At 45.8% G+C, this 11,923-nt stretch overlaps 1 protein-coding gene across 1 annotated transcript in view; it reads right to left on the minus strand.

Moving 5' to 3' along the window:
• Positions 1-10,858: 10,858 nt before the first annotated feature.
• The window catches only part of VANGL2 (VANGL planar cell polarity protein 2), a 134,148-nt gene continuing 133,083 nt past the window's right edge, over positions 10,859-11,923 (minus strand). The window contains exon 9 of the mRNA XM_082242723.1: positions 10,859-11,713. Coding sequence (XP_082098849.1) covers positions 11,453-11,713 — 261 coding nt within the window. The 3' untranslated portion in view covers positions 10,859-11,452. The remainder of the gene's footprint in view (positions 11,714-11,923) is intronic.

The following is an 11,923-nucleotide window of genomic DNA, read 5'->3' on the forward strand; positions in this document are numbered from 1 at the left end:
TGGCGCTATAAGTAAATAAATCCAGGTTTTCTGCATTGGCTCACCTCATAGGCTGCAGACAATTGGGAAAAACTCCTTCAAGCCACCATCACAGCCTGGTTGTTGGGTAACGGAGGATGGGAATGTCAGGCTAAGATGTTCTGAATGCCATGGCATCACAGCCTGGTTGTTGGGTAATGGAGGATGGGAATGTCAGTTTAGCATTGTATGGAATGCCATGGCATCACAGCCTGGTTGTTGGGTAATGGAGGATGGGAATGTCAGTTTAGCTTTGTAGGAATGCCATGGCATCACAGCCTGGTTGTTGGGTAATGGTGGATGGGAATGTCAGGTAAGCATTGTATGAATGCCATGGCATCACAGCCTGGTTGTTGGGTAATGGAGGATGGGAATGTCAGTTTAGCATTGTATGGAATGCCATGGCATCACAGCCTGGTTGTTGGGTAATGGAGGATGGGAATGTCAGGTAAGCATTGTATGAATGCCATGGCATCACAGCCTGGTTGTTGGGTAATGGAGGATGGGAATGTCAGGTAAGCATTGTATAAATGTCATGGCATCACAGCCTGGTTGTTGGGTAATGGTGGATGGGAATGTCAGGTAAGCATTGTATGAATGCCATGGCATCACAGCCTGGTTGTTGGGTAATGGAGGATGGGAATGTCAGTTTAGCATTGTATGGAATGCCATGGCATCACAGCCTGGTTGTTGGGTAATGGAGGATGGGAATGTCAGGTAAGCATTGTATAAATGCCATGGCATCACAGCCTGGTTGTTGGGTAATGGTGGATGGGAATGTCAGGTAAGCATTGTATAAATGCCATGGCATCACAGCCTGGTTGTTGGGTAATGGAGGATGGGAATGTCAGGCTAGGATGTTCTGAATGCCACGGCATCACAGCCTGGTTGTTGGGTAATGGAGAATGGGAATGTCAGTTTAGCATTGTATGGAATGCCATGGCATCACAGCCTGGTTGTTGGGTAATGGAGGATGGGAATGTCAGGTAAGCATTGTATAAATGCCATGGCATCACAGCCTGGTTGTTGGGTAATGGATAATGGGAATGTCAGGTAAGCATTGTATAAATGCCATGGCATCACAGCCTGGTTGTTGGGTAATGGTGGATGGGAATGTCAGGTAAGCATTGTATAAATGCCATGGCATCACAGCCTGGTTGTTGGGTAATGGAGGATGGGAATGTCAGGCTAGGATGTTCTGAATGCCATGGCATCACAGCCTGGTTGTTGGGTAATGGAGGATGGGAATGTCAGTTAAGCTTTGTATAAATGCCATGGCATCACAGCCTGGTTGTTTACCACGTGCAGTCCTACCTTGGTTGGTCTAGGGTCCTATATAGGCAAAGGTCGCCTTCCAGATTCCAAAGAAGATTTGTTCTTGAATTTGATACATAATAAAGTCCTTGAAACCACAAAAATATAAGACGTCCCAAAGTCTGAGCGGGGAGCGCCATGACACCCCCTTACCTGTGTGATCAGTGAAAGTGGCCTTACTCTATGGAGTCTCAGGATTCCCAGTTGAGATTATAGTTCCACCAGCGACCATCTCCTCGGACACACTGAGGACGCTCAGTGACTCCCCCCCGGGCCCCCCCAACCCTTCCTGCACTTGCTTCCTGTGGATTGTGTAATGGTCTCTGCGGCCGGTGACACACAATATTTTATAGCTGCAGTGACACACCCCGACACTTCTGTGCCTCGGTGAGATACGATCGATGCACAGCCAAGCGTTCCCTTCAAAGAGGGCCTGTCATTGTGGCAAAGTGGACCTATTCTAACAAAGGGGGACTGGATTTTAAACAGAACTCCTTTTCTTCGTTTTAGGTGGGGCGTGGAAGGGTTAGAACCTCTGTCAGGTCTTTATCATTTCCTGTAGACAATTTGCCCTCTTGGACTATAAGTAAGGATGATCATGATAAAAGTGAGGGATCAGCCCAGAACTACTCGGGAGGAGCTTGTGAACGATCTCAAGGCAGATCACCGCCAGGAATTGAAATCCTGCAGCACCCGCAAGGTCCCTCTTCTCAAAAAGGCACATGTACAGGCCCATCTGAAGTTTGCCAATGAACAATTACATGATTCAGAGAAGGATTGGGAGAAAGTGCTGTGGTCAGATGAGACCAAAATTTACCTCTTTGGAATTAACGCGACTCGCCGTGTTTGGAGAAAGAAAAATGCTGACTATGACCCTAACACCATCCCTACAGTCAACCATGGAGGTGGAAACATTATACTTTGGGACTCTTTCTCCGTTAAAAATACTGGCTGACTTTGCCGCATTGAGGAGCCAATGGACAGGGCCATGTATTGTAAAATCTTGGATGAGAACCTTCTTCCCTCAGCCAGAACACTGAAGATGGGTCATGGATGGGTCTTCCAGCATGACAATGACCCAAAACATACCACCAAGGTATTGCATTGAGGAGCCAATGGATGGGGCCATCATGTATCGTAAAATCTTGGATGAGAACCTTATTCCCTCAGCCAGAACACTGAAAATGGGTCATGCTTGGGTCTTCCAGCGTGAGAATGACCCAAAACCTACCACCAAGGCAACAAAGGAGAGGCTCAAGAAGAAGCACATTAAGGTCATGGAGTGGCCTAGCCAGTCTCCAGACCGTAATCCTATAGAAAATTTATGGAGGGAGCTGAAACTTCGAGTTGCCAAGCGACAGCCAAGAAACTAAGGATTTCGAGAAGATCTGTAAAGAAGAGTGGACCAAAATATCTCCTGAGATGTGTGCAAAACCTGGTCACCAACTACAAAAAATGTCTTACCTCTGTGCTTCCCAACAAGGGTTTCTCCACCAAGTACCAAATCATGTTTTGCTTTGGGATCAAACACTTCTTTTACTCACTGTACTGCAACTCAGTTTGTCAAAATTTGTATCATGTTTTTTCTGGATTTCTGGTGGATATTCTGTCTCTATCATATAAAATACACCTATGATGAAAATTATAGACCCTTCACTTCTTTGTAAGTGGGCAAACTTACAAAATCTGCAGAGGATTAAATAATTATTTTCCCCACTGTAAATCCATGTCCTGAGAAGCCACAGACCATTGAAATGGACGGAGGAGATATTCTAGAAGCTGGTATTATGGGAGCAAGGCTAAAAGCCTGACCAGTTTTGCCAGTCACGACGGCTCCTTCAGAGGCAATTGTAATTTTTGCAATTGAGGTTGAGCTTGGGGTGGAGGTTGGTTTCTTCTTCCATGTATGGATGTTCTGATAGTTCCCTCATTATAATCGGAGGCTGATATTCACTTTTTTTAAAGTATCGTATCGGCCACAAACTTGGTGATATGATCGATATTTTCTTAAGGTAGAGCCTATTGGGCTGCCTCCGGAAGGGGAAGGGGGGGGGGGATAGGGATTAGAGCGCCGCCTGATTACACAGAGCAGGGTTCTTCTGCTTACCCGGCGTGGGCGCTGTCATACGAAGTCCTGCCTCCTGGACCGACTCCTACCTATGAGAGACAGCCCACTGGTGACGTCATCATAGGAGCCAGTCCAGGAGCTGGGACTTCGTAGGACAGCGCCCACGTCGGGTAAGCGGAAGAATCCTGCTCTGTGTAATCAGGCGGCGCTCTAATCCCCATGCACTGGTCACTCTGCATTGGATGGGGGCTCTGGTCACTCTGCATTGGATGGGGGCAATGGTCACTCTGCATTGGATGGGGGCTCTGGTCACTCTGCATTGGATGGGGGCTCTGGTCACTCTGCATTGGATGGGGGCTCTGGTCACTCTGCATTGGATGGGGGCTCTGGTCACTCTGCATTGGATGGGGGCACTGGTCACTCTGCATTAGATGTGTGATTGAATGTGCAGAATATCGGCCCATAGCGATACTTTGTGACCAAAACATCGGTATCGGCCCTGGAAAAACCATATGGATCTACCCCTAAGCCAGACGGACACAGACTCCGACTCATGAAATCATTTTAAAATTTGCATAACTCCTCCCGCTGCTTGCATCAGGACTGAGGGCTCCTTAGAGGAGTACTGAGGCAGGGTGCTGTGATGTTTCCAGAAAGCCATGTACAGCCCCCTGCTAGCCCCTCCCACCAGCCATGATTTGCCTGCATTGCAAAGAGAAGATGAGGTCATTGGCTCTAAAATAAGGTATGCACCACACAGTCTACCAATACAACTCAGCACAGTTGCTCACAGCTACCAAGGTTTGACCACAGGAAGGGCAGAATTTGGTTGCCATCGGCGAACAATCCCTTTGGAAGCCTTTTCTTCTCTCCTGAACATTTTCACTCACAAAACAACCAAAAAGCAAACGAAATCTTCCAAAAAAATTTTTTTATTTTATACAAAAAAAAAAAAAAGTTTTTATTCTATATTTAAGAAAAAAAAAAATTCTAATGCCGTACAGGTTGAATTCACTGCAAACCGTAAAAACAGTTTATTTTTTTATTTTATTTATATATTAAAAAAAAGGGGACATAAAAAAAAAAAAAAATTTTTACATTTTACAGTATTCTACAGACATGCACATTGTAACCAGCCCTGATGAAAAGAAAACAAAATAAAAAAGATAAAAAATGTTTTTATTTTACAATCACAGGCCCATCTTTTCAAGTTAACTCTTCCATAGTGAACATCCAGTCTAGACCGGGACAAAGATTTACGTTCGAAAATATGTTCAGCTCCATTGCCCTAGGGCCTCTGGATTGCAGCTTCTATCTGAGGCTTCTCACACAAGTTTCACAACCAGAAAGATCTGTCCGTAAACAGGCCCACAGCGACCGAACGGGAGTCATTAGCTTGAGTGCCAAACAGCGGCCATCTTGTTAGGCCCCTAAAGACTGCTACATGAGTGCAAGAAGAGACCTGGGAGGAGCTTTATGCCAACATATGGCAAGGGACAATAAAAGGCAGGGGAAAAGAATGGTTCAGGATGCCACATGTCTCACAAAACCCTAGGTGTATAGTACTAGCAGCCTCAGCCAAGACTCCGTCCAGGCCATGCCTGCGACGCGTTTCACCGCGGCCAGGGTGCTTAGTCATGTCCTTCAAAACTAAGCCCTAAAGGGCTGGCCAAAACACGTTGGAGGGAGCGTGGCTTGGAGAGAGTCTGGGCTGAGGTTGCTCTACCTACACACCTAGGGTTTTGTGAGGTGTGTGGCATCCGGAACCGTTCTTTTCCTCTGCCGCTGTCTACCATGGAGAGACTAGCTCCTTTCCTGCCTGCAATCCCAGCGGCTGTTAACTAAATGTGGAGTAACAGGAGCCTGGAGCTGCACCCCTCATTTTTGTATGGGTTCCCAATGGACCGAGAAACACATATACAGTAACTCTTTTTGGGCAAAGCGCACTACAGCACACTACTAGCATTGCGCATTTGGGGTAGCATTCATTTTGAATGGCAAAATGAATAAAAGGCACACGAGTTTGAATGGGTCTTTCATTAATTCACCCTCTTAGCCCCAATGGACTAAAAACTTCTCCATTTAGGATATAGAAATGAGGGCAAGGGTTGGAGTTCTGTAGGCCAGCAGGTGAGAACTGGGCAAGGTGGACAACAATGCTTGGGATTTCTGTGCAGCAGAGTTAGCTCACCACAGGAAGTTAGGAGCTCACTGGATTTCTAGCAGATCAACCGAAAATCAAAAATTTTCTGTACTTCTAAAGAAACAAAAAAATTGGGAAATGTGTATGTATTGCCAAGATCTACCAACCTTTTTTTGTTAATTTTACCCAGATATACTTTTTAACATTCTAGCTATGTCCAACTACTACAGATAAAGCTCCACACAAGTTATGATGGCCCTTCCTTGGTCAAGTTTGCCCAGTATAGTCCTCATTTGCTAAGTAGAACCGGAAGTAGAATCGGAAGTAGAACCAATTCCCACAGGCCACCAATTTTTTTTTGGTTAAATTCTAATGGCCAAAGACTGCATTGCCTAGGGAAGTGATGGCGAACCCATGGCACGCGTGCCACAGCTGGCACGCAGAGCTCTGTGGGCACACGAGGAAGAAGAGTGCACACCGCTGACCGGCTAACCTTTACAAGGTCAGCAGCTTTGTGGGGGGTGCAATAGTGAGCAGGGCATGTAGAAGTAAGCAAAGAGGGGGAGCTTTGGGATGCAGAGGTGAGTAGCTGGGTTGGGGTGCATTTACATATGCAGCATCCCTTGCTGCTCTTCTGAGAAGCAATCCACAGTGGATCAATTTTCAGACGGCAGTTGGCAGGTGGCTGGGAGGTGATATATCACATTTCCACCCCTGGTATTAACTCTCTGGCACTTTGAAACAGATAAGTTGGCTTTGTGTTGCAGTTTGGGCTCTTGGGCTCGAAAAGGTTCGCCATCACTGGCCTAGGGCATGTGGTTATGTTTAGATGCTGAAGATTTCTATTTCTACTCACATTGCTTGGGTCTTCTGAACAGAGGCAAGCCCTCCATAGTCTCTAAATTGCCATCCTCAACCAGGTTTTGATGGAACCCTTTGGTTTGCCCCAGAGGTTGCTAGGGGTTCCTTGCGCTGTCTCACATTACAATCCCATCTAATGGTGCCCGCATAGTTCTGGGGTCAACAACCCTTGGACAACAATTGGCCACCAATATAAAGGGCATTTTCTCAGATCACTCCCAATAAATAGGTTTTAGCTAGGGTTTCCCAAGACCGGATATATTTAAAGGGTTCCTCAAAAGTTCTTGAGCTGTGGCTCATTGACCTCCCATCGGATGCTGCCCACATAGTTCCGGGGTGAACAACCCCTTTGGCATACGCAGTGTTAGGATGCCAATGATCTGAGCATTCTGAACATTGGTCACTAAATGTAAAGGACATTTTCTCAGTTGACCTCCAGTAAATTAGTTTTAGCAAGATTCCCCAAGACCTGATCATTTTAAGGGTTCATCAAGGGTTGTTTGAGCGCTGGCCCACCATCTATGCAGGCACCATCACTGTGGCTGAGCCAGCGTTATGATACTAATGATCTGAGCATTCTGATTATTAGCCACTAATGTAAAGGGCATTTTTCACGATGGCCACCAATTAATTGGTTTAAGGAGGGGTTCCCCAAGACCTGATAATTTCAAGGGTTCATCAAGGGTTCTTTGAGCTGTGGCTCATTTACCTCCCATCTGATGGTGCTCATATAGTTCAGGGGTCAACAACCCTTGGCCGGAGCAGTATTATAACACCAATGATCTTTTGAATGTTCTGACCACAATTATAAAGGGCATTTTCTCTGATGACCCCCAACAAATTGGTTTTAGCAAGGGTTCCCCAAGACCTGATCATTTCAGGGGTTCCTTTTGTGAAAGGCTGCTCAGAAAATCAGTTGTTCAACTCCGTTAAATACCACAGACAGCCCTCTTGTGTGCCATACACATTTTAAGAACACTAGGATGGAAATTAACATTAGATAGATTAGAACTCATAAAAACTTGGCCTTATCCATTTTCCAGCAAGCAGCGACTTCATAGAGCTGGCCATTTTTTTTTTCAACTACCTGAATCATACCACAGTGAGGTCATCAGTCCCTAGCGAAAGGATTGTCTGAAAATTTGTACAACCATCCAAAAAGGTGTTTGAAAAAATTGTAAAGGCCAACAAAAATGGCTCTTGATTTAGCCTAATTCCACATCCAAAAGGTGGGAGGGGGTAGTTGCTAACATGAAAATTATCCAAAACCTTTGCCAATTTAGGACAACTGGTTTAATATAAAATTACATATATTTGTAAACATCTAAAAAAAAAATCTATAAAAAAATGCTAATAAATTACATAAGGCCATTTTAATTATCAAGACTTGAAAGTCTGGAACAAAGTCTGGGAGTCATGCATTTTGAACGATTGGATAAAACTGGGTATTTGAAACCAACCACAATGGTTTATGATGCTGAATAACCATTAATACTGCCAAAAGCAATATACAATGTAATGCTAAACTTTCCTTTATCGGCTGTACATGCCCTACCGCAACTTCAGTATATATATTTCCATATACAGTACATATGCATACACACATTCTGAAGAATTTTCTCCATTGGCCTAGGACAGCGGTCTCCAATCCTTCTAAACAAAAGGGCCAGTTTAGACTTTGGGATGGGGCCGTTGCCATCAGGAGTAAACCGTGCCCCCATCGTTGGTGCCACTAGGGAGGCAATGTGCCCCATCGTTGGTGCCACTAGGGAGGCAATGTGCCCCCATCATTGGTGCCACTAGGGAGGCAACATGCCCCCATCATTGGTGCCACTAGGGAGGCAACGTGCCCCCATCATTGGTGCCACTAGGGAGGCATCGTGCCCCCATCGTTGGTGCCACTAGGGAGGCATCGTGCCCCCATCGTTGGTGCCACTAGGGAGGCATCGTGCCCCCATCGTTGGTGCCACTAGGGAGGCATCGTGCCCCCATCGTTGGTGCCACTAGGGAGGCATCGTGCCCCCATCGTTGGTGCCACTAGGGAGGCATCGTGCCCCCATCGTTGGTGCCACTAGGGAGGCATCGTGCCCCCATCGTTGGTGCCACTAGGGAGGCATCGTGCCCCCATCGTTGGTGCCACTAGGGAGGCATCGTGCCCCCATCGTTGGTGCCACTAGGGAGGCAACGTGCCCCTATCGATGGTGCCACTAGGGAGGCAACGTGCCCCTATCGATGGTGCCACTAGGGAGGCAACGTGCCCCCATCGATGGTGCCACTAGGGAGGCATCGTGCCCCATCGATGGTGCCACTAGGGAGGCATCGTGCCCCTTTGTTAGTGTTAGTGAATTAAATAGTGCCCCAAGGGTCGAATAAAAGCAAGCAAAGGGCCACATTCAGCCACTGGGCTGCAGTTTGGAGACCACTGCCCTAGGATACGACTCAGCAACTGCAGTTGGTATTTTGCAGCACAACTAGTAAGATTTCAGAAGGCTCAACAATATAAAAGCTTCAGTATATATATATTTCCATATACAGTACATATGCATACACACATTCTGAAGAATCTTCCCCATTGGCCTAGGACAGCGGTCTCCAATCCTTATAAACAAAGGGCCAGTTTACGGTCATTTAGACTTTGGGGGGAGGGGGGGTGCTTTACCATCAGGAGTAAACCGTGCCCCCATCGTTGGTGCCACTAGGGAGGCAACGCGCCCCCATCGTTGGTGCCACTAGGGAGGCAACGCGCCCCCATCGTTGGTGCCACTAGGGAGGCAACGCGCCCCCATCGTTGGTGCCACTAGGGAGGCAACGTGCCCCCATCGTTGGTGCCACTAGGGAGGCAACGTGCCCCCATCGTTGGTGCCACTAGGGAGGCAACGTGCCCCCATCGTTGGTGCCTCTAGGGAGGCATCGCGCCCCCATCGTTGGTGCCACTAGGGAGGCAACGCGCCCCCATCGTTGGTGCCACTAGGGAGGCAACGCGCCCCCATCGTTGGTGCCACTAGGGAGGCAACGCGCCCCCATCGTTGGTGCCACTAGGGAGGCAACGCGCCCCCATCGTTGGTGCCACTAGGGAGGCAACGCGCCCCCATCGTTGGTGCCACTAGGGAGGCAACGCGCCCCCATCGTTGGTGCCACTAGGGAGGCAACGTGCCCCCATCGTTGGTGCCACTAGGGAGGCAACGTGCCCCCATTGTTGGTGCCACTAGGGAGGCAACGTGCCCCCATCGTTGGTGCCACTAGGGAGGCAACGTGCCCCTTTGTAAGTGTCAGTGAATTAAATAGTACCCCCAAGGGCTGAATAAAAGCAAGCAAAGGGTTGCATTCAGCCCCTGGGCTGCAGTTTGGAGACCACTGCCCTAGGATCTGTCAACTCAGCAACAGCAGTTGGTATTTTGCAGCACAACTAGTAAGATTTCAGAAGGCTCAACAATATAAAAACCATTAAATTATATTTTCACATTCATTTGTCACCTTTAGTTTTTCAAGGGGCAAGAGGAGGCCTATATTATTAAAAAAAAAAAAAATACCAATTTGCCAAACCAACGACCAAAAGGGTTAGGTAGTGTAAAAACAACTTTATTTTTTATTTTTTTAAGTCCTTCAGTAGTGGGATCCTAGAAATGTCAACTTTTTTTTTTTTTTTAATATATACTAAAAAGTGAGACATCACAATGAGGAAAAAAAAAAAAAAAAAAAAACATATGAAAAAGTTGACCTGAAAAAAAAAAAAAGAATACATAAAATGTGTTCGCAAACACCACACTTTTCCTGTAGAAAAAAAACCTTCTCAAAGTAGTAGTTGGTTGTCGAGTCAAATTTTTAAAAAATGTATTACAACTGGCTGACCGTCTTCTTATCTCGCACTTCTGAAGCAACACAGAGACACAAAAACAGGAACTTCCAACAATAAACACACCCGAAATTATCATGACGTCACCTGGCCAGCCAAACTGTTGGGGGGTCTACGGACTTAGGCGGTAAACGAGATGATGTGAGAAATTAGTGCACTTAGTTGACAAGTCAATACATGGAATGTAACAGTCTGAAATTTCATGGTCGCCACCATCAGACAAGAAATGGTTCCATACAATCGAGCTAACATTTTCTTTTTTCCTCAATTAAAAACCTTGACGGGTTTATGGTGAACTCTACTAGTGTATTCAGACCACTCCCCCCCCCCCCCCCCCCTTTAAAAAAAAATGGCAATATATTTCTTCAATTAAAAAAAAAATTTAAAATCAGGGATGGACATTTACAGAATTAAAGTTAGTTATTTTACAAATTTTTGAAAAAAAAAAAAAAAAGACAGCGCCACAGTTTAGTGGTTTTCTGAGAACTGTCTGAACATACAAAACCTTTCAGTCTATGAAGAAGAATTCCTCCCCCCACCAAAGCCAAGTTGGCAAAATACGATAGTTGGTGGGACCTTGTTACGAATTAAGCCACTGGTGTCGGAGAAGCTCTTGTGCTCAAGCTTCAAAAACGTTCTAGTTTTTCTTCTTTTCCACAGTTAAAGACGGGAAAGCACCAGGGATGGAGAGTAGAAAAAGCCTCAGCTGATAGCCCTTAAATTTGGCACCAAACATGAATCTGGTATGGCCTCGGCTGGTGTGAATGGTTGAAGCAAGGTCCTCCTGAAGCACTCAGAGTAAAACGTGGTCCATGTGGTCCATTGTTCTAAGTCTCAGCGGATGCGAAGAGTTGTTGATCTTTAATTATTGCTGAGATGGTGGGAACGAAAAAGGAACCGAAAGCTCTGAAAAAACAGAGTCAATAAGCGCCCTGGAAGAATGGATTTGTAGCAAAATGGAAGTTTTGATGGGTCTTCAATCCAAAAAACAGTTTATGAACAATGGATGTTAGAGTAGAAACAATGGTTGAGGTTTGGTGCACACCAAAAAAATAAAAATGAGTCCTGTTGATTTTACCATAAGGTCAAAAGAGCACAGACCAAAAAAAAAAAAAGCCACCGAGGAAGAAAAGATGGACAACCATGTACACCTTAACTTTGTATCCCTTCCGTTTGTATGAAGGTCCAAGGGGTTTCAAACTGAAGTCTCCGACTGAAGCCTCATCACGAATTTATGAGATTTGGGGTCCACAAATTCCTCTGAGAGCTTAAAGAAAGGGATCTTTTTGGTGCTGACTACCAAGCTGAAGTCTTGCCTCTTCAAGACGAACACAACGCCATCTTTCAATCCATTGGTTACTGGTTCCTCGCTGACCAATGTCCACTGCTTGGCGAGCCAGCGGTCTTTGTGATACTGGATGGTGGGACCGGGGCCTAAATATCGCTCAAGAAAGGCCTGTATGGTTAGAAAAAAAGAAAGACAAGCAGACATGAGTAGCAGGAATATATCTCTACGGAGTATAGCTCTATCTATACAAACTTTTTTTTTTAGGAAACTAAAACTGTACATTAAAAGACACTGATCAAAAAAATTAAAAGGAACACTTTGAAAACATATCAGATCTCAATGCGAAAAATCTCATGCAGGATATCTACACTGGTATGG

The sequence above is a fragment of the Pelophylax lessonae genome (genome assembly GCF_965119305.1).
Source record: "Pelophylax lessonae genome assembly, chromosome: 13".
NCBI lineage: Eukaryota > Metazoa > Chordata > Amphibia > Anura > Ranidae > Pelophylax > Pelophylax lessonae.